At 39.3% G+C, this 25189-nt stretch overlaps 1 protein-coding gene and 2 pseudogenes across 1 annotated transcript; all 3 read left to right on the top strand.

Annotated features, from left to right (window-relative positions):
* The first annotated feature begins 208 nt into the window (after positions 1 to 208).
* LOC18016714 lies at positions 209 to 1413 on the top strand (annotated as a pseudogene).
* Positions 1414 to 3170: 1757 nt separating this feature from the next.
* LOC18016713 lies at positions 3171 to 7495 on the top strand (annotated as a pseudogene).
* A 10509-nt stretch (positions 7496 to 18004) lies between these two features.
* Positions 18005 to 19211, top strand: LOC18017820 (F-box/LRR-repeat protein At3g48880). Its single transcript, XM_006401890.2, has 2 exons — positions 18005 to 18369; positions 18665 to 19211. The coding sequence occupies exons 1-2, from the start codon at positions 18005 to 18007 to the stop codon at positions 19209 to 19211; spliced, it is 912 nt and encodes a 303-aa protein (XP_006401953.2).
* The last annotated feature ends 5978 nt before the right edge of the window (positions 19212 to 25189 follow it).

The following is a 25189-nucleotide window of genomic DNA, read 5'->3' as shown; positions in this document are numbered from 1 at the left end:
TATTCAGTTGTAGGTATTGAAGTTCATCTTGATAATTATTTTTTTTTTATTTCCATATAGATACCCTTAGTCGAAAAAAAAACCCCCTAAAAAGAGATGCCTTTCTTAATTACTCCGGATAATTTTCTTCTGCTTGTTTTAAGGGCCGTGAAGATGTTATAACAACTCTCTAAAAGAATATCTGTCTCTCCTCTTGAAAGCGTTCTCAATGGCTAAAGACCGTAAAAATGTGTTAAGAGGATGGGAAAATCTGGACACTGACATACTAGTGATGATTTTTAAGAAGTACTTTAGCCTCGATGAGTTGACTTCTAGAGTAGCTCATGTCTGTAGAGGATGGCGTGTGGCTTGTAGCGATCCCATTCTGTGGAACACGCTCGATTTATCACACATGAGAACTAAGTTCTTAAAAGTCTCATGTATGCCATGTTGGTACTTGGTTGGCCACTCTGATAAGGATGTGACTCGGATCTTGAAACTCTCCATGAGTCTTAGCAAGAGAAACACAAAAACCTTGATTTCCATTACGACTTGTTTCCTAATGATGACATGATTACTTACACCACAGGAAGGTACATTCTTTTTTTTGTTTTTCCGTCTTATATTGAACCGAAAATTATTATACACATATGGCTCTTTTCAGTAGCATAAAACTCAATTTGCAGATTTGGAAATGCAGTATCACCTCTATACATTAATAATACTAGATATATAGATCAATAAATTTCTTCGGTCTCAATATGTTTTTGACCTAATTCATATTTTTATCTCTATAAATAAATAAAATTTCGCAGAGTTTTATAGTGCCTTGTGCCAAAAATCACCGTTTAACCGAGCAAGGAATTTTCTTTACTCAATTGTTGCAGGTGTCCAAACTTGAGACGCTTGGTGCTACCATCTTGGGACAGATTAGAAGAGAGGGGTATATGCGATGCAATAAGTTTCTGTAAGAAACTAGAATCACTAACAATGCCAAGCATGCCTAACCCGCATTTTGTCTTCTCGGCGATCCGAGAGAACTGCAAGAAATTTAGAGAGCTCAAGGTAATGGGTCCCATCGATCTCTTCTTCGTCCAGAACCTCGTCTGCCTCCTTCCGAAGCTGAAAGTCCTCAGCCTCAGATGCACCTCCATACATATAGATGCGCTCACAAAGATCTTGGATAAAATGAAAAGACTCGAAGTTCTCAATATTTATCATTCTTACATTGAGGTAAGTGATACGGAGGTTACGGAGGTTCCATGGAGCACGGTAATAGAGAAGGCCTTCAAGTTGAAGCAGTTTGTGGCTTGTAACGATCCCAAGACTTGCGTCAAGTGTCAGTGGACCGAGAAAGATGAAGGAGTCATGAGGTGGAATATGTATGATGAAGGGCTATGGAAAGAAGACGAAATAAGCTCTCTTCATCTCTGAAATTTTACCTTCTCTTTTTTTATTCTTATTCTTGTCTTTTGGGAACACTTTTTTTTTTTTGTTCAATTTGTCTTTTATGAACTCTTTACATGTTTTTTTGCTATGGAAGGTACTTTTCTTTTTGGGTTTTTTTTTTTTGTATTGTCTTTTGTTTTATAGTCTGGCGTGGGTGGCTGTATTGTGTGTGTATTCTTATCGGCAGGCAAATACAAGTATTTGTCTTTGTACCGAAATTGCTTCTCTTAATACATAGAAGCCCTAACCAGATTTAGGAACATGAATAAAATTTTCTATATTTGGTTTTGTTTTTGTCACTGTATTTTGGGGTTGTTAAACCAAGCTGGCCTGATTGATGATGTTTCTTATGGCGATTAAGGGTCACGTCTACGATGTTTCTCATATAATATTCACTACTAAATCCAAATTATCATCAAATTTGAATCCAGTATCGGGATTAGGGATTGGTTAACTAGTTAGTTAATCATATGTTGAATGTCAGTGATATTATATAGGTGGGCTAATGAATCTGATTATTGCTAAGTTTTTCTCTAGAGCTCAATTCTTAATGACAATTGTTGTACTAGCAATTAAAATGATTACTGTAGTCGTTATAGTTTGTGCGAATGTGGAGTCGTTAGCAATCTAATATGATGATAATCTATATAAATATTTGATACTCTTAGTTTGATCATCTTTCTGGTCCAACTATGGTGTTCGCTTTTTTAAGTACTTTATAAATTTTCCATTCTTTTGTGACTGAGTATATCTAGTCTACTTTTAGTCATCTTTTGAGTTGCTTTGGTATCTCCACTTTGTTCTTTGCTTACCTCTGATGGGAAAGCTGCATCAACAGAAGCACCAATGAAATTGTACTGTGCTCAAATTAGCAGATAAGATCTTTATTTGTCCCCATAATGGGATTGCAATTTCAAGTACACTATAGAACATAGTTATTTGGTAGTATATATAGGCGCCAAGAAACCGGAATAGAAGAATTTAACATACAATGAGTAAGTCAAGTAGTATTTGGAGAACCCTTTATCAACCAAAAAAAAGTTTAGTATATTAAACATTATTAGCTCATGCTTCTAAAAGTGTCAGGTTCCTGTTTATTAATCTCACCCCAGTAAACAAGTGCAGTTAATCTCACCCCAGTAAACAAGTGCAGTAAACAAGTGAGAAGAGGAATTAGAAATTTCTTATTGTTTTTTTTTTTTTCTGATCATGATTCGTGTTTTTAACAATTTTAATTGTCCTTAAGAACTTACTTTCAGAGCATTAGGTAAGCGATCACTACAGTTACGCTTCTACTTCGACCTTCGAAGCAATGAACTAATATCTTGCCACCTGTTTGTTCGCCATGGTTGATAAAATCGAGAGCTCTTCTTGAAAGATGCTTTCGATTTTTGAGTCTTCGTCGTCAGTTATCTGAACAAAGGGAAGACACAAGAAGAGAAAGCTCATCTTTATTTATAGATCCTTTTTTTTTCCAATTCCCTTTAACACGTCTTTGGTAACAAATAATATAATCAAGAGATAAATAAGAAAGGTTCACTTACTAAGAAAAAGAACAGATTAATTCACGACACACCATAGTAGTGACATGCACATGCAAAAAGCCGGCAAGTGAAACGTGCCATTGACTCATTGGCTTCGGACTCTCTGCATCTTTCTCTTTTCTTCTTCTTATTCCCTTGAAGTCATCACCTTCTCTATTGTTCTCTTCTATTAAATCTAACATTATCCGGATTCAAAAAATGGCAGATCCGATTCGATCCTTCCAGCTGAACACTGGTGCCAGTTTACCTTCCGTCAGTCTGGGAACATTCATGATCTTGGACCTGGCAACAGTCAAACTCGCTATCACGGTATATTACTCCGGATCGAGTTTACAAGCTTTTAGTCTTTGATTATAAAAATTTCACTCAGATATACTTGTCTTGTCGGTTTTAGATTGGGTACAGGCATATCGACTATGCTTCCATGTACCAAAAACAAGAAAGATGTATAATTTGCTAATTTACAATAACAAAATTTTCTATATCAGATTCTCAAAGAAGTTGAAAACACTAAAGTCTGGTATCAGAGAGCTGAGTGAGAAGATGTTCGGAGACTTGCCGAGAAGGGCAAAACAGGCTTATAAGACTTTGTAGGAGAAGCAGGGAGAAACGCTTCAACATCCAACGCCTGAGCGTATCAGAGACGAAGCTGATGCTTTTGAAAAATGGCAGGCAGTGGCAGCATTGGAAGAGGAATTCTATAGGCAAAAATCCAAACTTCATTGGATATAGGTGGCAGACCAAAACAACAAAACGTTCTATAACGCAGTAAAGACTCGAGAGCTAAGGAATACCATTCGAGAAATACATTGTCCTAGTGGCGAGATTGTGGACTCTCAAGAGGGCATTAAGCTAGAAGCAGAACGTTTTTTCCATGACTTTCTTACTCAAAAACTAGATGATTTCGAGGAGCCATCAGTTTCTGTCTTATAAGGGTTATTGAACTTCCGGTGTTCACTGGGAGATTGTGATATGCTTGAGACAGAGGTTACTGAAGAGGAGATCAGAAAGGTGTTGTTTTCAATGCCTGCAAACAAGTCACCAGGACCAGATGGGGTTTACTAGTGAGTTCTACCGATCAGCTTGGCCAGTAATTGGGGAAGACTTCACCACTGCGATACAGTCTTTCTTCTTGAAAGGTATTTTTACCAAAGGGCATTAATACTACCATTCTTGCTCTTATACCCAAGAAACTTGACGCAAAGGAGATTTGCAATATTGTCTATAAAGTAATTTCTAAGATCATCGCAAACAGGCTGAAGAGACTGATGCCACGACTTATAGCTCCAAACCAATCTGCCTTTGTGATTGATAGATTGCTGATGGAGAATCTGCTTTTAGCAACAGAACTAGTTAAAGCATACCACATGGTTTCCATCTTGGCGTGTAGTGCTCTGAAAATTGACATCTCCAAAGCATTCGATTCAGTCCAGTACTGGCTTTTTATCCTCAACATATTATCGGCAATGCACGAGCCCCCAAAGGTCATTCACTGGATCAACCTCTGTATCACCACTGCTTCCTTCTCTGTGCAGGTGAATGGTGAGCTAGCAGGTTTTTTCCGAAGTGAAAGAGGCTTAAGACAAGGTTGTACACTCTCTATTTACCTCTTTGTAATCTGCATGAATGTCTTGTCTAAGATGCTTGATGGAGCAGGACAGAGGAGGGATATTGGATATCATCCGAGATGTCAGAATGTCCATCTCACTCATTTGAGCTTTGCTGATGATATAATGGTTTTTAGCGATGGAAAAAAGAGGTCAATTGAAGGAGTTCTACAGGTGTTTGAACAGTTTGCAAAGTACTTGGGCCTCAGAATCAGTTTAGAGAAATCAACAATATTTTAGGCTGGTCTTCCCCAATCTGAAAAGGATCTGATTCTCGCAAATTTCCCCTTTGCTCAAGGTCAACTTCCTGTTCGTTACTTGGGGTTGCCACTCTTAACAAGTATGCAACAAGGAAATTATCAGCCATTACTCGAGAATATTAGAGCTAAGATAAGCTCATAGACTGTCAGATGTTTCTCATATGCGGGTCATCTACAGCTCATATGGTCAGTTTTGATGAGCATCACTAATTTTTGCTTAATTGCTTTCCGTCTGCCAAGTTCTTGCATTGTTGAAGTTGAGAAGTTATGCTCTGCCTTCTTATATCTGGTCCTAATCTGCAAACTCACAAAGCAAAGGTTGCTTGGAATATAGTTACCAGGAAAAAAAAAACAGAAGGTGGTTTAGGTCTGAGACCGCTTAAGGAAGCAAATACAGTTAGTGTTTTAAACCTCATATGACGTCTTCTATCTCCAAATGAATCCATGTGGGGAAGGTGGATTCATCTGTACTTTCTTGGTAAGGACTCCTTCTGGTCGGTAAAAGAAAGGTATTACTCTGATTCCTGGATGTGACGTAAGATACTGAAGCTGCGTTCGCTGGCACAACAGTTTCATCGGATGGAGGTGAGGAATGGTGTGGGTACGTCTTTTTGGTATGATCGCTGGTCTACTCAGGGTCGTCTCATTGATCTCCTTGGTCCACGAGGCAGTATTGACCTAGGAATCTCTCTCAAAGCCACCGTGATGGACGTATTTCAGAATCACTGTAGGAGAAGGCATCGAAACATTCTACTTAGCAGAGTAGAAGATGACATCGATGCTTTAAAGGGGTTAGCTTCTCAGGATGATGACAATGCAAAATGAAAGTGCAGAGTAGACGTATAAAAGCCGAGATTCAATTCCAAGGAGACCTGGTCTCTGATCCGCGAAGATCACTTGCGCTGTGATTGGCATGAATTCACCTTGTTCAAACACTCTACGCCAAAACACTCTTTTTTCTTCTGGTTGGTAACGCATGGTCGAATATCAACTGGAGATCAGATGTTATCATGGAATGCAACGATGGACCCTTCTTGTGGTTTATGTAATCATCCTCTTGAGACGCAGCAGCACTTGTTTTTTGACTGTTCATATTCTTCTCAGATTTGGGAAGCTCTGGTTAAAGGAATCTTGAAGGAGAAATACACGACAAACTGGGATCGAGTCCTCCGCACTGTCAACACCATGGCAACTGATAAAACAGCTCTGTTTGTAATCAGATACACGCTTCAGGCCACAATGTATGGATTGTAGAGGGAGAGAAATGCAAGGAAGCACGGAGAGGAGCCTTCTCCATCTTTGAAACTGATCAAGCTGCTCGACAAATCCGTTCGGAATCGACTCAGCACCATTAGACTTAAAGGAAAGGAATATGAGGATGGCCTAGTTCTCTAATTTAGCACTAGAAGTTATGTATGATTTCTTTTACATGTCAGAACATGATGCACTTGATGTAAAGCAGCTTTGATTGAATAAAATTTTACATTCATTCAAAAAAAAAAAAATCTATGTAATTAGATTTATTGTGTTAATCATTCTCATTTTGAACATCGATTCTTGTGGGCACCATGAACCAATTTGAATACCACTCAGAATTTAGGGGAATAATTAAAACAAAAAATCATTTGACAAGGCATATCAAATGAGCGTTGTTATATGAATGTTTAGATTTGGGGGCTGAAGTGTCCTGCCTCCTGTGCCTGTTTCTTTCTTCTCACGCTATATGATTGCATTTAAAATATTGGACTGTATTGTAGAAGCTCATAGATGATGGTTCCGTGAGTCTTGAGGACTTGTTCATCACTTCGAAACTCTGGTTTTTTCTTCTTTTCCTATAAACTTTTCTCCTCTAAACATGCATTTTTTTGGTTTGCACACACATATGTTCTTGTTTTTTTTTAGGTGCAATGATCATTTGCCTGAAGATGTGACTCGAGCACTGGACAAAACATTGGAGGATTTAGAGATTGAATACGTTGATTTGTATCTGGTAAATATAACCTTAAAAGATTGCGTCGTCTTTAGATCCTTATATTTGCTTCCATTTTGAATGTGCATTTTGCTTTTTGTTGAAGATACATTTTCCTGTGAGCATGAAGAAGGAATCACCTAGAGGATTCACGGAACCTGATTTACCAAGTACATGGGAAGCAATTGAAGCTTTCCATCAATCTGGAAAAGCTAGGGCAATCGGTGTGAGCAATTTCTCGACCAAGAAGCTCGAAGTTTTCTAAAGAAGGAGAAAGTAGTCCCCGCTGTTGACCAAGTGGAATACCACCCAGTATGGCAGCAACCACTAAGTCTTCATGAACTATGCAAGTCCAACGGAATTCACTTATCCGTGAATATACTACATACACATTAACTATATTTTTATTTAGCTCGTATGAATTATCCATCATTGGTTTCGGCTTGATGATAGGGTTACTCTCCTTTGGGTTCTGAGAGAAAAAAGGTTCTTGAGAACGACATTGTCACCAAGGTTGCAGAGAAACTCGGAAAGACCCCCGCTCAAGTGGCTCTTCGTTGGGGGCTCCAAATGGGTCATAGTGTCCAACCAAAGAGCTCGAGTGAGGCTCGACTCCAGGAGAATCTTGATGTTTTTGACTGGTCCATACCTAGAGATCTGCTTGACAGGTTCTCTAAGATTCCCTAGGCAAGTTCTTTTCTGTTTTTCTTTTGTTTCTATGGGAGATTTTAAAGTCAGATTATCTCAAGTCAATGGAAAAAATTATCCACCATAATTTTTCAAGCAGCCTTCATTGTGGATTATATAGGTCATCCAAGCATGGTTTTCACGTCTCCTTTAAATCTTGCAGGAGGGTAAAACACACTTTAAGAATATTGAAAAAAGCAAAAAGGGCGATAGCAAAGGCGATTGTAGGGTTTCGACTTTCTGCCCACGTTAGGGCGGCAGAATCATGGCGGCGCAGGGACAATCGGTCCCTCCGTCACCGGAAAAGGATGGGTTGATGGCGGTGATTGATTCAGCAGTGGAGAATTCTCAGGTGATGGAAATCCTTCCACTGTCGAGGGAAGAACAGAGTCAGCATGATCGGAATTCTCAGAACCGATCACAGGAGGTGAGCGTTCAGAATAAAGTGGGGGTGATTTGTGAAACAACTGATCAGGGAAAAGAAGAGGGCAAAAATCCCAAAACAAAGTAGACAGAAGTTGTGAGGAAGAAGGAGAGTTTGCAGAAATACGAAGTGGAGGAGGAGGAGATTGACGGCGTCAAAGTCTTCCGCGTCCCCGATGCAATACTGAATGAAGCACCCCTATGGGATGATTGCATAGTTGGAAAATTTCTAAAAAAGGCTCCTCACGTAGGATCTATTCACATGACTGTTAATAGGATTTGGAATCTGGGAGGACAACAAATCAAAGTTGACGTTTATGTGGTTAATGATGATACGCTGAAGTTTCGAATTGCAGACAAGAGTGTCAGAGACAGAGTTTTGCGACGGAAAATGTGGACTATCAAGGGAACTCCGATGCTAGTCTCAAAGTGGAGTCCAAAGGCTGAGGAAGCTCAACCAGTTATGAAATCCATTCCTCTATGGATCATTTTGAAGAACGTGCCTCGCAAAATGTATAATTGGAAAGGGTTGAGCTTCTTAGCTAGCCCTGTGGGTACCCCAAAGCAGCTTCATCCAGACACAGTATGGGTGAAGGAGTTTGACATTGCGCGAATAGCAGTTGACGTAGACCTCACGAAACCGCTACCATCATCGCATATGTTCGAGTTGGAGGGCGTGAAGGTGGAGATTTGGTATGAGTTTCCATGGCTACCTCCTCGTTGCCTGTTATCTGATGGATGGGGGCATGAGAATCGGGATTGCAAAACTTCTGGAAGCCGTAAGAGGATTTTACAAAGGGAATCCGCGATGCAGAATTTGGTTACAACCTCTGCAGGAATTAATACGCCAGCTGTAGTTGTTACTAAGGATAGAGTAACCGATATTGCAGTTAAGGAAACCATGTTCACCCTGCTATCATCGGTTACAAAGATGAAGAATCAAAGGAGTATTAAAGAAAAGGGAGTGGGGGCAACTCCGGTGGATGCTAACTCTGAAACTGTTGAACAAAGAGATGTGGAGATCCCTGAGAAAGAGTGGATTACACCATCTAAGGCTTACTCTCGTAGTCTGCTATTGTACCTGATCAGCGTGAGGATATTTCCTCAGGGTCACGGTTCAATGCACTGTTGGAGGAGGGAGAGGATGGCAAGGGAGCTGAACTAGAGGAAGAGGGAGAAATAGTTGAGACGATATCAGTGGTGGAAGTGAATGATCGAGGAGTTGAGAAAGCAATTACTGATACTGAGCAGGTGGTGGTGCAAGTACAGGAGAGTGTTATGGATACTGCTGAGATGAAGCTAGATAAAGGGGAATCAAAAACAGAGCAGAATGCTGATTTAGCTCGAGCCCCTCTACAGCGAGCAGCTAAATCTGCGCACAGATATTGTCCTGGACCTCCAGCGTCACCACCTACAACCAATGGGGGTAGGGCGACGGGGAAGAGTCAGCGGAATAACAAAAAAAACCCCCCTCAATGATAGGTTTTTTCTGGAACATACGCGGCTTTAATAAAAGGAGTAAGCACTCAGTTGTAAAGGATTGGGTGTGGGGAAATTCATTAAAGTTTGGATGTATATCGGAAACAAGAGTGAAAGAAAGTAGAAGTAGGAAGATTGTATCGTCTATTTTTCCTGACTGGTCGTCCATTTCAAATTATGAGCATAACCGCTTAGGAAGAATTTGGGTGATATGGAATAAGGAGATGCGGCTAAGTGTGGTTGGTAAGAGCGCGCAAATGATAACATGCCTGGTCTCGGAGGAGGGATCTAATGAGGAGATTGTCTGTTCTTTTGTTTACGCTTCGAACTTTGCAACGGAGCGTAAACAATTGTGGGAAGAGCTTAAGGCGTTGCACAATTCCAGTGTCTGTCAAGGAAAACGCTGGATGATATGCGGCGATTTTAATGAAATTTTGTCTGGTGAGGATCACTCGAGTCCCGACTATTCTGATTCTCAGGGTTGCCATGATTTTCAGAGCACAGTTCGACATTGTTCCCTATCGGACATGGGGTTCCATGGGCCTTGGTTCACATGGAATAACAAACGGAAGGAAGGTTTGATACATAAGAAGCTGGATCGGGTTTTAATCAATGAGGAATGGCTATTGAACAGTCCACAATCTTACTGTGTCTTTGAGGCTGGAGGCTGTTCTGATCATCTCAGAGGGCGGGTGTATCTGGATGCTCGAAGGCCAAGCATTAAGAAGCCTTTTAAGTTTCTCAACTCTTTATCGACAATGCCTGAGTTTATTCCAGTGGTGGAGGAACAGTGGAAGAACTCGGCCACCCTTTTTCACTCGACGTTAGCTCTCCATAGGCTGACAAAACAGTTAAAGGACATGAAGCCAAAGCTACGGGAGTTGTCAAAGAAGAAATTTGGCGACCTATCTAAGCGCACAAAGGAGGCTTTTGAGGACTTATGCGCTAAACAAGAGGAAAATGTTCTAAATCCATCAGTGGGGAACCTAGAGGCCGAGTCAGCAGCTCTAACCCGATGGGAGCACCTTTACGAGCTCGAGGAGAGTTATCTAAAACAAAAATCCAAATTGCATTGGCTAAATGTTGGTGACAAAAGCAATAAGGTGTTCCACAGGGCAGTTCGAGTAAGGGAGTCGCAAAATACGATTCGTGAGATTATCAATGGGGATGGTGTTGTTTTGCGGGAACCAATAGACATTAAGGCCGAAGCTGAAAGATATTTCAGAGAATTTCTTTCTCATGTTCCATCTGATTTTCAAGGTGCGGACATAGACATCTTGGAAGCACTATTGGGATCTAAATGCTCCGCAGCTGATTGCGATTTACTTGTGCGCGAAGTCACCACTGAAGAGGTATCTAAAGTGCTATTTTCCATGCCGAACAATAAATCACCAGGACCGGATGGTTTCACTACAGAATTTTTCAAGAGCACATGGTCGGTAATTGGTCCAGATGTTACGGTTGCGGTGCAATCCTTCTTTCGATTCGGGTTCCTGCCAAAAGGTGTTAACTCCACCATTTTGGCTTTGATACCGAAAAAGAAAGATGCCAGAGAGATGAAGGATTATCGGCCTATTTCGTGTTGCAATGTTCTGTATAAGATAATATCTAAAATCCTTGCGAACAGATTAAAGAACATTCTGCCAGGAATTATCGCACCGAATCAGTCAGCTTTTATAAAAGATCGTTTGTTGGTTGAAAATGTTCTTCTGGCCTCAGAAATTGTTCAGGATTACCATAAAGACACGGGTCCCTCTCGTTGTGCAATGATGATAGATATCGCTAAAGCGTTTGACACGGTGCAATGGAGTTTCCTGCTCAACGTTCTTGCAGCGCTGGGTATTCCTGCAGCTTTTATTACCTGGATTCGTCTATGTATTACGTCTGCTTCTTTCTCTGTTCAAGTAAACGGTGAACTAGTTGGCTACTTTCAGAGTTATCGGGGATTACGGCAAGGGTGTGCTTTATCTCCATATCTCTTCGTCTTATGTATGAACGTCCTTTCTAAGATGCTGGATCGTGCAGCCGCAGAGAATCGATTTGGCTATCATAAGAGCTGTTCTAGACTAAAACTCACTCATTTATGTTTCGCGGATGATCTTATGGTCTTCTCAGATGGGAAAATGAGATCTCTTGAGGGAATTGTTGATGCGTTTGATGCTTTTGCTTCTGCTTCGGGGCTGAAAATTAGTCTAGTGAAATCGACTATATTCATGGCGGGTATCACGGAATCGAATCGAACTGCAATTGTGGAACGATTCCCCTTTACGGTGGGAGCTCTTCCGGTGCGCTATTTGGGTCTCCCATTGATGACGAAGAAAATGGCTCGAGCTGATTATGCCCCACTTGTAGAGAGTATTCGCTCGCGGATAGGCTCATGGACGGCAAGGCATCTTTCTTATGCCGGGCATCGACAATTGCTGATTTCAGTGATATCTGGCTTGACGAATTTTTGGTTATCTGCGTTTCACCTCCCACGATCCTGTATTGATGAGATAGATTCGATATGTGGAGCATTCTTATGGTCTGGTCCACGTCTCAGCACTAGACAGGCGAAGGTTTCATGGATGGATGTCTGCAAGCCGAAAAATGAAGGTGGGTTGGGTATCCAATCTTTACGGGAAGCAAATGAGGTTTCTGGCCTCAAGTTGATATGGAGATTGCTCTCTGGAAAATCCTCTCTCTGGGTGACATGGATTAGGGAGTATTTGCTTTGGGGTTCTTCCTATTGGTCGGCGAATGAATCGCCCTCAACAGGTTCATGGATTTGGAAAAGAATGCTGAAAATACGGAACAGAGCTCAGAGTTTTCATCAGATGAAGGTCAATAATGGAGAAGATACTTCATTCTGGTATGATGTCTGGAGTCCATTGGGGTGTCTTATTGACATAACGGGTGCTCATGGAATTATTCAGCTTGGTATTCCGGAGGATGCTACTTTGGCATCTGTGTGGCGGTCTCATCGGAGAAGGAATCATAGGCGGGAAGTGCTTAACTGCATTGAAGAGGCTATTGCGGAAGCTCATAGGGGCCAAAACCATAACGCAGACCAATCCCTCTGGAAACTGCGCAATGGTACTTTTGGGCCTGTTTTCTCATCGAAATCGACATGGCATAATATCAGGCATCATTCGCCTAGACAGTCTTGGAGCAGCGTTATCTGGTTTTCCAATGCTACACCCAAATATGCTTTTCTCTCATGGTTGGCAATGAAGGATCGGTTGAGCACAGGTGATCGATTGAGGCTATGGAATCCGGGGATTTGGACTAGGTGTACACTCTGCTCTGAGCCGATGGAAACAAAAGTGCACCTGTTTTTTGAGTGTAGCTTCACGCACCAGATATGGAGAAATCTGACTGAGCGGTTGCTAAATGACAAGTACACAAACAGGTGGAATGAGATCGTGGCATTACTATCGACGAACAGGCTGGATGGCACAACACTTTTCCTCGTGCGATATGCATTCCAAGCTACCTTGCATTTGGTCTGGAGAGAACGAAACAGTAGACGGCATGGTGAAGTCCCGAAACCAGCTCAGAGTCTGATTGCCACTCTTGACAAAGCACTCCGGAATCGATTGAACTCAATGCGAATGGCTGGGGATTTACGCTTCAGCGATGGTCTGCAGATATGGTTCGGTTCAAGGAGCTGATGGCACAAAAAAGCTTCCACAAAAGCCCTTAATAATTTGTTAATCTTGCCTGCAAACATATTTCTTACATTCTTTCTTTGAGAAGATTTGTAAAGAAAACAGTTTTTTTGAATATAATTTAACATATTTTCAAAAAAAAAAAAAAAAAAAAATCTTGCAGGAGAAAATTCACCGTAGTTTTTAATTAGTGCATAAGACGGAGGGCTTCTATAAGACCATTGATGAGCTATGGGACGGTGAAATTTGAGAAACTTCATCTGACGTTAGGGACGTCAAATTACACTATGTTTCTTATAATCTTTCATGTTTGTTCTCGGTTGAAAACACTAATACATGAACTCATTTAGGTTCTTGGAGTAGAGGAATGCTAAATTGACGTGTAGTGTTCGATCCTATTCGTTTCCAATATTATCTTTTTGCTTCAGCTGGTGTGTAATCTGTTTTGAGAATTTTCTTCATTAATTTTGCAATATAAAAATAATATTTTCCTCCAATTTATTCTCTTCGAATTAAGGGAATGAAAAGTTACGTCGTTGATTATGAATTCGGCTTGGCGCAAGATATGCGTAGAACAAAAATAGGTGATTGTTGCTAATGTTTGGGTTTTATTTTGATGCATATGCGGGTAAGATCAAGATATCATTTCGGCATGTTGTGACCTACTCGTGAGCTCTTACTTGCATATATACACGGTGAACATGTGTAGACATTGAAAATCAAGTTTAGCAAATTATTCTTGCAGATGGAGAAGTTGATTATAACATAATTGTATACAGTTTTAGATATTTGTATATACGTATATTTAAGCTATAGCTGATTAATTAGTTTCTATTTCCTGTTAATCTCCATTATAACGTTAGTCGTAAAGGTACATTAGTTTTCTCACACAAACATTCTATCGAAAATACTCAAAACTTTGGGTCTTTGTTGTTACGTCAGCAGGATTTGCTTTAAAAGCTATCAGGATTTTGTTACTTCAGCTTTTATTATCTTTACTTCATCAAATTATATATACAAAAATATCATAAATACTACAAAGATCAACATATATGAGAATTACAATTTGTTAATTGGCTCTTGGGCTGTTTTAATATACTTTTTACTTTTTAGGGTATCATTTTTGCAATCATTACGTAAGTAACTTTTTTTTTTGATGAAATCCAAAAAGTTAAACGAGACAGTATACGTTGGCTATGAAAAACTAGTATTATGAAAATATTTGTTTCAATAGTATTTCTGAAAATATCTGTTTTAATAGTATTTCTCAAGATCTTAAAAGAAATCTACAAATATTATAACTAACATATTTTTTCCAACATTTCTGAAAATTTCCAAGTTAGTCTTATAGGTTTTAAAATCTCATAGTATTTGTCAGCAAATGCAAGTTGTTGAAAGATTAGGAATCCCAGGATGTACCTCCACTCCTTGTGTAACCTAATGAAAAGTTTTCAGAATTGCGGTAAGAGAAGATGGTTGACATATTATGCAATAACAATTTGATATGTAATTTTGAAGACAACAATTACCAACGTTTATAAAATGGTCTAGTCTCCAGTAGACCTCTTCAAACCAGGTTCTAATTGCACCATGTCTGTGATGGAGTATTTTATCTTTGACATGCTGGACCACCGCAAATAGCTCTATTTGCTAAACGCTGAAAATTTCTTGAAAAATTTCTGGTGCAAAAACATTAATGAACATTGATCAACCACTGGCTCGAGGGGCTTCCACTACTCCGATATCTTTTGCAACCTTTTCTATATGTTTTCTTTAATTTATATAGTACGTTAATACCAATTTTCCTTTATTATTAACATGATAGGTCTCAAAAACTTAAGAACACGTACAACAACACACTTTTTAAAGCAAATTTCACATTCCTCGATTCATTAGACACTAAGACTTTTTAACATAAAAATAAGAAGTAACGATACTAACAAGAAAACATAATATGACAATGGAAACATGCGAATAATGCTCTTTAAATCGAGAAAAAACCGACTCTCTTTTTTATAATTACTAAAACAGTAAACACGACAATTTTTTCTATTTTAACCAATCCTTGATGGTTCAATCTTTTTATTTGGATTCGGTTTTCTCCCTCGAACCAGTAAAATCCTATCAACACTCACATTCTCCGAGAGAAACTTGTCCTCATAGTTCATCACTAATCATTGTTCGAGAATTAAAATGATCTAATAATTAAACTTAATAAAATTGACTAAAAACGATAAAACGGCTAGACCTAAATTGCTTTGAATAAAAATTGGCTGGGATAAATGAAAACAACCTAATAACTAAAACTTGTATTGAAATTGACGAAAACTTATAAAGACGAGATGCTGGGTTTCCACAGCTCAATATTCACAGCTCTCCCATCAATATTCACAGCTCTCCCATCAATATTCACAGCTCTCCCATAGGTAGATTTCCACTCCTATGGTCGATCTGCTCTTCTCGAACTAGATCTGGCCTCGAATGAAAACTTTCGCAACACCCAAAACCTAGATCAGATTGTATTTCATGACGCTAATCCCATGCATTATACATGAGTTTAGAAGATAAAGTTCTAGGATTCAGCTTCAATAGCTAATGGAATCCTCATTGAACATATATAACCTCCATCGAATATCTCTTAAACCCAACAATAAAACTACTCAGACATGATGAACGAAAGCAAAGACATAGTATTAAAAAGTAGAATAGAAATCGAAAATAACAGACAAACAAAAAGGGTTCAAGAGATAGATCTCTCTCTCCATAAACCTAAAACAACAGCTTAAAGTTGTATCTTTTTCTAAATTATTTCGTCTCTCTCTAAAAACGACCTAAATAATAAGTATTTATAGTTTCCAATGCTTCATGGTTTCTATGATTCCGGAATTGAGGCTGAGAAAATTACTTGGGTTTCAGAAATGGGCCTTCTGATCGGAGATGGCTGGACGCGGTCGGATAAGACGTGGTCGCGGTGAATGAATGCTTGGCCGCGGTCGTATAGCTTCTAATCCTGGTGAACAGGCTGTTGGCCAAGTTTAAAATACTTTTTTTTTGTTTTGTAAACTCAGAGAAACTTTTAGAGCATACGCATATTTTTTTATTCTTAACCAGAATGAGACTGAAAAGAATTGGAGCTAACACTTGAGCTTCGGCCAGTGCTGAGCGTAACACCATCTCAATCGCAAAGCTCTTAGCAGAGTTCTTAGTGTTTTTTTAATTAAAATAAATAAAAAACATTAATAAGTCAAGAATCAAGGTCTTAAAACTCTTGTATAAGAACCGTCTCTTAAGTAGTTCTTAACACACGTGGTCTCATTATATTGGTTTGGTTGAAGGAAAAAAATGTGGAATAAAAAAAAAAGTTGAAGAGAGAGAAACGAAAAAAACGGAAAATAGAAAGAAAAAATTTATCATTTAAAAATTGATAAGAATCCCATGAGGGATTCACCAATGGAGATGCTCTAAAAGTCTCCAAAACCTTTTGAATCTTCATGCTCATTGCACTGTCAATGCTTCTAGAAGACAGTTTCTTGTGAGATTTCTGGAGATGAAGCTTCAGAGAACTGCTATTTAGTCCTGCGTTCTTACCACAAACCAGACACACTTTCATAGTCTGTTTCCTCTGTCTCCACTCCATTGATGCCTTTCTGTGACATTTCTTATCTAGGTTAAGCAAGATCCGGGCAAATCCATCGTTCTGTTGAGCTCGTCTATGAACTTTTCTCAGTTTGCTCTATGCTTCTAAAAGTATCAGGTTCCTTTTTATTAATCTCACCCCAATAAACAAGTGCAGTAAACAAGTGAGACTAAAAATAAATTATTTTTCTTATATATATATATATATATATGGTTAAAATTTGCGTATGAGTATGTGGGGGGTATCTATCTAGTTTAAAATAAGACTAAAAAAAAATTAATTTTCTTTTACAAAAAAGAAAGTGTTATTCAAATATTTTAATTACATAAAAAAAAAGAAAAAATTATTGATAATAGAAGAAATCGAACGTGCTGATCCAAAATGAAAACATATAAAATTTGACTAGAAACTAAATGAAAATGTTGATAAGATAATTAAAATCGTTTTTACAATGCATGCATGTACTTGATATCTATTTGGTAAGAGAATCAGACTGAAAGAGGTAGGTCAAATGATATCAGACCAGTGCCCTTCTTTCATTTGTATATAAAAAGGTAACGTTCCTTAATCTTACAAGAGTCGCCGCCACCATTTCTCCAAGTTTCTTCACTTATCCCTCCTCGTCGTTTCAGGGTATGGCTTTATACTCTTTTGATACCTTACTTGTGAGATTGCAAGATCTATGCATGTGTAGTTATTATAAGGTTTCTGTTAGCAATACTGTGGGTAATAAGATTTGTTTCTTACGAGAATCTTGTGTTGTTTTTTTTTTTGTTTTAAATGATTTTATATAGCGCGAAGTCTTTGCATTTGATAATATAAGATTCGTCACATTTTTAGGTTTTTGTGAGTCAATTACGGTCTTAGATTCTGATTCGTTTTGCAGTTATATATTAATATTATTATTGGGGATGCTTAATTGTTTTTATGATTTTCCATGCCTTGCCGTTGTTGATTTGAAGTTTGCATGACTTCTATATAGATAAAAGAATCATTTCAATATGATTTTGTTGATTTTCAGTCCATTCATATTGAAATTTACTTTCACCGAACACGGCATACATGTAAATGTTCTTAATACTGAAATCTGCTTATTATTTTTTTTGTAAAGGATAAACTCTGCTTATTATTCAATTGTAGGTATTGAAGTTCATCTTGATAGTTATTTTTTTTTGGATTTCCATATAGATCCCCTTAGTCGAAAAAAAAACCAAAAATGAATTACTCCGGATAATTTTCTTCTGCTTGTTTTAAGGGCCGTGAAGATGTTATAACAATTCTCTACAAGAATCTCTGTCTCTCCTCTTGAAAGCGTTCTCAATGGCTAAAGACCGTAAAAATATGTTCAGAGGATGGGAAAATCTGGACACTGACATACTAGTGATGATTTTTAAGAAGTACCTTAGCCTCGATGAGTTGACTTCTGGAGTAGCTCATGTCTGTAGAGGATGGCGTGTGGCTTGTTGCGATCCCATTCTGTGGAACACGCTCGATTTATCACACATGAGAACTAAGTTCTTAAAAGTCTCATGTATGCCATGTTGGTACTTGGTTGGCCACTCTGATAAGGAAGTGACTCGGATCTTGAAACTCTCCATGAGTCTTAGCAAGAGAAACACAAAGACCTTGATTTTCCATTACGACTTGTTTCCTAATGATGACATGATTACTTACACCACAAGAAGGTACATTCTTTTTTTGTTTTTCTTTCTTATATTGAACAGAAAATTATTATACAATCATATGGCTCTTTTCAGTAGCATGAAACTCAAGTTGAAGATTTGGAAATGCAGTATCACCTCTATACATTAATAATACTAGATATATAGATCAATAAATTTCTTCGGTCTCAATATATTTTTGACCTAATTCATATTTTTATCTCTATAAATAAATAAAATTTCGCAGAGTTTTATAGTGCCTTGTGCCAAAAATCACCGTTTAACCGAGCAAGGAATTTTCTTTACTCAATTGTTGCAGGTGTCCAAACTTGAGACGCTTGGTGCTACCATCTTGGGACAGATTAGAAGAGAGGGGTATATGCGATGCAATAAGTTTCTGTAAGAAACTAGAATCACTAACAATGCCAAGCATGCCTAACCCGCATTTTGTCTTCTCGGCGATCCGAGAGAACTGCAAGAAATTTAGAGAGCTCAAGGTAATGGGTCCCATCGATCTCTTCTTCGTCCAGAACCTCGTCTGCCTCCTCCCGAAGCTGAAAGTCCTCAGCCTCAGATGCACCTCCATACGTATAGATGCGCTCACAAAGATCTTGGATAAAATGAAAAGACTCGAAGTTCTCAATGTTTCTCATTCTTACATTGAGGTAAGTGATACGGAGGTTACGGAGGTTCCATGGAGCACGGTAATAGAGAAGGCCTTCAAGTTGAAGCAGTTTGTGGCTTGTAAGGATCCCAAGACTTGCGTCAAGTGTCAGTGGACCGAGAAAGATGAAGGAGTCATGAGGTGGAATATGTATGATGAAAGGCTATGGAAAGAAGACGAAATAAGCTCTCTTCATCTCTGAAAGTTTACTCTCTCTTTTTTTATTCTTATTTCTTGTGTTTTGGGAACACTTTTTTTTTATTTTCAATTTATCTTTTATGAACTCTTTAATGTTTCTTGCTATGGAAGGTACCTTTCTTTTTGGTTTTTTTTTTTTTGTATCGTCTTTTGTTTTATAGTCTGGCGTGAATGGCTGTATTGTGTGTGTATTCTTGTCGGAGGCAAATACAAGTATTTGTCTTTGTACCGAAATTGTTCCTCTTAATACATCGAAGCCCTAACCAGATTTAGGAACATGAATAAAATTTTCTATATTTGGTTTTGTTTTTGTCACTGTATTTTGGGGTTGTTAAACCAAGCTGCCTGATTTATGATGTTTCTTATGGCGATTAAGGGTCAGATCTACGATGTTTCTCATATAATATTCACTATTAAATCCAAATTAGCATCAAATTTGAATCCAGTATTGAGATTAGGGATTGGTTAACTAGTTAGTTAATCATATGTTGAATGTCAGTGATATTATATAGTTCGGCTAATGAATCTGATTATTGCTAAGTTTTTCTCTAGAGCTCAATTCTTAATGACAATTATTGTACTAGCAATAAAAAAAATTACTGTAGTCATTATAGTTTGTGCGAGTGTGGATACGTGCTCGCGTATAAATATTAGCAATCTAATATGATGATAATCTATACAAATATTTGATACTCCTAGTTTGATCATTTTCTGGTCCAACTTTGGTGTTCGCTTTTTTTTAAGTATTTTATAAATTTTCCATTCTTAAGTATAGGAACTGAGTATAGGAACCGGAAGAGATACCGGAATAAAAGAATTTATCATACAATGAGTAAGTCAAGTAGTATTTGAGGGAACCCTTTATCAACCAAAAAAATGTAGTATATTTAACATTATTAGCTCATGCTTCTAAAAGTGTCAGGTTCCTGTTTATTAATCCCACCCCAGTAAACAAGTGAGAAGAGGAATTAGAAATTTCTTATTGATTTGTTTTTCTGATCATTATTTGTGTTTTCAACAATTTTAATTGTCCACAAGAACTTACTTTCGGAGCATTAGGTAAGCGAGCACTACAGTTGCGCTTCTACTTCGACCTTCGAAGCAATGAACTAAAATCTTGCCGCCTGTTTGGTCGCAATGGTTGATAAAATCCAGAGCTCTTCTTGAAAGATGCTTTCGATCTTTGAGTCTTTGTCGTCAGTTATCTGGTTAAAGGGAAGACACAATACGAGAACGCTCATCTTTGTTTATAGATCCATTTTCTTTTTACCAATTCCCTTTAACAAGCCTTTGGTAACAAATAATATAATCAAGAGATAAATAAGTAAGGTTTACTTACTCAGAAAAAGAACAGATTAATTCACGACGCACCATAATAGTGACATGGACATGCAAAAAGCAGGCCCAAGAAAGCCAGAAGTGAAACATGCCATTGACTCATCGGCTTTGGACTCTCTCTTTGAGTTGCATCTTTCTCTTTTCTTCTTCTTCTTCCCTTGAAGTCATCACCTTCTCTCTTGTTCTCTTCTATTAAATCTAACATTATCCGGATTCAAAAAATGGCAGATCCGATTCAATCCTTCCAGCTGAACACTGGTGCCAATTTACCTTCCGTCGGTCAGGGGACCATTCATGATCTTGGATTTGGCAATGGTCGAACTCGCTATCACGGTATATTACTCCGGATCGAGTTTAAAAGCTCTTAGTTTTTGATTATAAAAATTTCACTCAGATATACTTGTCTTGTTGGTTTTAGATTGGGTACAGGCATATCGACTATGCTTCCATGTACCAAAAACAAGAAAGATGTATAATTTGCTAATTTACAATAACAAAATTTTCTATATCAGATTCTCAAAGAAGTTGAAAACACTAAAGCCTGGTATCAGAGTGCTGAGTAAGAAGAAGTTTGGAGACTTGCCGAGAAAGGCAAAACAGGCTTATGAGACTTTGTGTGAGAAGCAGAGAAAAACGCTTCAACATCCAACGCCTGAGCGTATCAGAGATGAAGCTGATGCTTTCGAAAAATGGCAGGCAGTGGCAGCATTGGAAGAGGAATTCTATAGGCAAAAATCCAAACTTCATTGGCTAGAGGTGGGAGACCAAAACAACAAAACGTTTTATAACACAGTAAAGACTCGAGAGCTAAGGAATACCATTCGAGAAATACATTGTCCTAATGGCGAGATTGTGGACTCTCAAGAGGGAATTAAGCTAGAAGCAGAACGTTTTTTCCATAAGTTTCTTACTCAAGAACCAGATGATTTCGAGGAGCCATCAGTTTCTGTATTAGAAGGGTTTTGGACTTCCGGTGTTCACTGGGAGATTGTGATATGCTTGAGACAGAGGTTACTGAAGAGGAGATCAGAAAGGTGTTGTTTTCAATGCCTGCAAACAAGTCACCAGGACCAGATGGGGTTTACTAGTGAGTTCTACCGATCAGCTTGGCCAGTAATTGGGGAAGACTTCACCACTGCGATACAGTCTTTCTTCTTGAAAGGTATTTTTACCAAAGGGCATTAATACTACCATTCTTGCTCTTATACCCAAGAAACTTGACGCAAAGGAGATGATGGATTATTGACCAATATCCTGTTGCAATATTGTCTATAAAGTAATTTCTAAGATCATCGCAAACAGGCTGAAGAGACTGATGCCACGACTTATAGCTCCAAACCAATCTGCCTTTGTGAAAGATATATTGCTGATGGAGAATCTGCTTTTACCAACAGAACTAGTTAAAGACTACCACAAGGTTTCCATCTCGGCGCGTAGTGCTCTGAAAATTGACATCTCCAAAGCATTCGCTTCAGTCCAGTGGCCTTTTATCCTCAACATATTATCGGCAATGCACTTCCCCCCAAAGTTCATTCACTGGATCAACCTCTGTATCACCACTGCTTCCTTTTCGGTGCAGGTGAATGGTGAGCTAGGAGGTTTTTTCCCGAAGTGAAAGAGATTTAAGACAAGGTTGTGCACTCTCTCCTTACTTCTTTTTCATCTGCATGAATGTCTTGTCTAAGATGCTTGATGGAGCAGGACAGAGGAGGGATATTGGATATCATCCAAGATGTCAAAATGTCCCTCTCACGCATTTGAGCTTTGCTGATGATATAATGGTTTTTACCGATGGAAAAAAAGAGGTCAATTACAGGAGTTCTACAGGTGTTTGAACAGTTTGCAAAGTACTCGGGCCTCAGGATCAGTTTAGAGAAATCAACCATATTTTGGGCTGGTGTTACCCAATCTGAGAAGGATCTGATTCTCGCAAATTTTCCTTTTGCTGAAGGTCAACTTCCTGTTTGTTACTTGGGGTTGCCACTCTTAACAAAAAGTATGCGACAAGGATATTATCAGCCATTACTCGAGTAGATCAGAGCTAAGATAAGCTCATGGACTGTTAGATTTCTCTCATATGTGGGTCGTCTACAGAAGGTCGGTTTTTGATGAGCATCACTAACTTTTGGTTAACTGCTTTCTGTCTGCCAAGTTCTTGCATTGTTGAAGTTTAGAAGTTATGCTCTGCCTTCTTATAATCTGGTCCTAATCTGCAAACTCACAAAGCAAAGGTTGCTTGGAATATAGTTACCAGAAAGAAAAAGGTGGTTTGGGTCTGAGACCGCTTAAGGAAGCAAATACAGTTAGTGTTTTAAAACTCATATGGCGTCTTCTGTTTCCAAATGAATCCATGTGGGAAAGGTGGATTCATCTGTACTTGCTTGGTAAGGAATCCTTCTGGTCGGTAAAAGAAAGGTATTACTCTGGTTCCTGGATGTGGCGTAAGATACTGAAGCTGCGTCCGCTGGCACAACAGTTTCTTCGGATGGAGGTGAGGAATGGTGTGGGTACGTCTTTTTGGTATGATCACTGGTCTACTCAGGGTCCTCTCATTGATCTCCTTGGTCCACGAAGCAGTATCGACCTGGGAATCTCTCTCAAAGCCACCATGATGGACGTATTTCAGAATCACCATAGGAGAAGGTATCGAAACATTCTACTTAGCAGAGTAGAAGATGAAATAGATGCTTTAAAGGGGTTAGCTTCTTGATATATCATGGTTTTTCTGGTTTTTAACCATGGTATAGGTCTTATTTATAGAGTCTTTCTAGTGTCTTTCGAGTCTTTCGGAGTCTTTTCAGGTCATAGCAGTTCCTGAGATTGCAGAGCCGGTGACGAGCGACACCACCACTAGTGTCGCGCGTCACCAATTGCAGAGCGAAGCTGTTGATGTTCCGAATCCGAAATCTGCAGAGGAGAAAGTCTACAAACCTAAAGTTCCTTACCCAAGGAGCCCTAGGAAGTCCAAGCAAGAGCTTGATGATGCACGATGCAAAGCTTTGATGGAAAAGCTTGTGATTGAGATACCTTTGGTTGATGCTGTAAAGATCACTCCTGTCATCAGACGTTATGTAAAGCGAATGGTAACCAATAATCTCAGCCATGAACAAGGGGTGATGATGATTTCTGAGCAAGTCAGTGCAGTGATTCAGAACCGAATTCCAGAGAAGCTGTCTGATCCAGGAAGCTTTGTCTTGGATTGCTCTATCTTCACAGAGAGATTCAAGAGATCGCTGTGTGATCTGGGTTCAAGTGTTAACCTCATGCCTTATTCGGTAGCTGTCAATCTCGGCATGACTGATTTCAAGCCAACAAGGATCTCCCTCATCCTAGCTGACCGTTCGACAAGGATACCTGAAGGGGTGCTAGAAGATGTTCCAATCAAGGTTGGAGACTGCATGATACCGACTGACTTTGTGGTTCTGGAGTATGGAGAGGAGCCTAAGGATCCTCTTATCCTTGGGAGACCTTTTCTAGCTACAGCAGGTGCTATCATCGATGTCAGGAAAGACAGGATTGCTCTGAATGTTGGAGATCTGGTGATGAACTTTGACATGGAAAAGCTGATGAAGAAGCCCACCATCGATGGTCAGACCTTCTATGTCGACACTCTCACAGAGTTCGCTGAGGAATTTCTCCATGAGATGCTGCCTACAGACCCTCTTGAGAGGGCTCTGACCACGTCTGCATCTGAAGCTGAACACTTGGACGAAATTTCAGCATCTTACTCGAAGATGTGGACTCCAGCGAGCATGTAATGCAGCTAGCATCGCAGATTGAACAACTTGAGACTCCTGCGAAGGTGAAGCAGCTATCCGACTGGAGTGAGGAGAAAGCGCCCAAGATTGAGTTCAAACAACTCCCTGCAGGACTAAGGTACGCATTCCTGGGCTCTAATTCTACTTATCCAGTCATTATCGACTCTTCTTTGAACAATGCTGAGGTTACCTTACTACTGAGCAAGCTGCGCAAGCATCGCAAAGCTTTTGGCTATTCTCTTGATGATATTTCAGGTATCTCACCAGACTTGTGCATGCACCGAATCCACCTGGAGGATGAGTCAAAGTCATCGATCGAACACCAGCGCAGGCTGAACCCTAACCTGAAAGACGTCGTCAAAAAGGAGATCATGAAGCTACTAGAAGCTGGAATCATCTATCCAATTTCAGATAGTGCTTGGGTGAGTCCTGTGCACGTGGTTCCTAAGAAAGGAGGGGTTACAGTTGTGAAGAATGACAAGGATGAGCTGATTCCGACGCGCACAGTGACTGGACACAGGATGTGCATCGATTACAGGAAGCTGAATGCAGCGACCAGGAAAGATCACTTCCCATTGCCCTTTATTGATCAGATGCTGGAGAGACTTGCAAGCCATCCCTACTACTGCTTCCTCGATGGGTACTCAGGATTTTTCCAGATCCCTATCCACCCAGATGATCAGGAGAAGACCACCTTTACATGTCCATACGGCACTTTCGCATATCGCAGGATGCCCTTTGGACTCTGTAATGCTCCTGCGACGTTTCAGAGATGTATGATGTCCATCTTCACTGACATGATTGAGGATTTCATGGATGTCTTTATGGATGATTTCTCAGTTTATGGATCATCTTTTAAAGACTGTCTGGATAATCTCTGCAAGGT

The sequence above is a fragment of the Eutrema salsugineum genome, unplaced genomic scaffold (assembly GCF_000478725.1).
Source record: "Eutrema salsugineum unplaced genomic scaffold, Eutsalg1_0 scaffold_2, whole genome shotgun sequence".
Taxonomy (NCBI): domain Eukaryota; kingdom Viridiplantae; phylum Streptophyta; class Magnoliopsida; order Brassicales; family Brassicaceae; genus Eutrema; species Eutrema salsugineum.
This window is presented reverse-complemented; position numbering and strand designations above follow the sequence as displayed.

What these genes read in the sequence shown, in the direction of transcription:
- LOC18017820 (XM_006401890.2), top strand. Translation starts at nt 18,005, where the DNA reads ATGGCTAAAGACCGTAAAAATATGTTCAGAGGATGGGAAAATCTGGAC. An exon ending in ATTACTTACACCACAAGAAG is followed by an intron (nt 18,370 to 18,664) that starts GTACATTCTTTT and finishes CAATTGTTGCAG; the next exon opens with GTGTCCAAACTTGAGACGCT.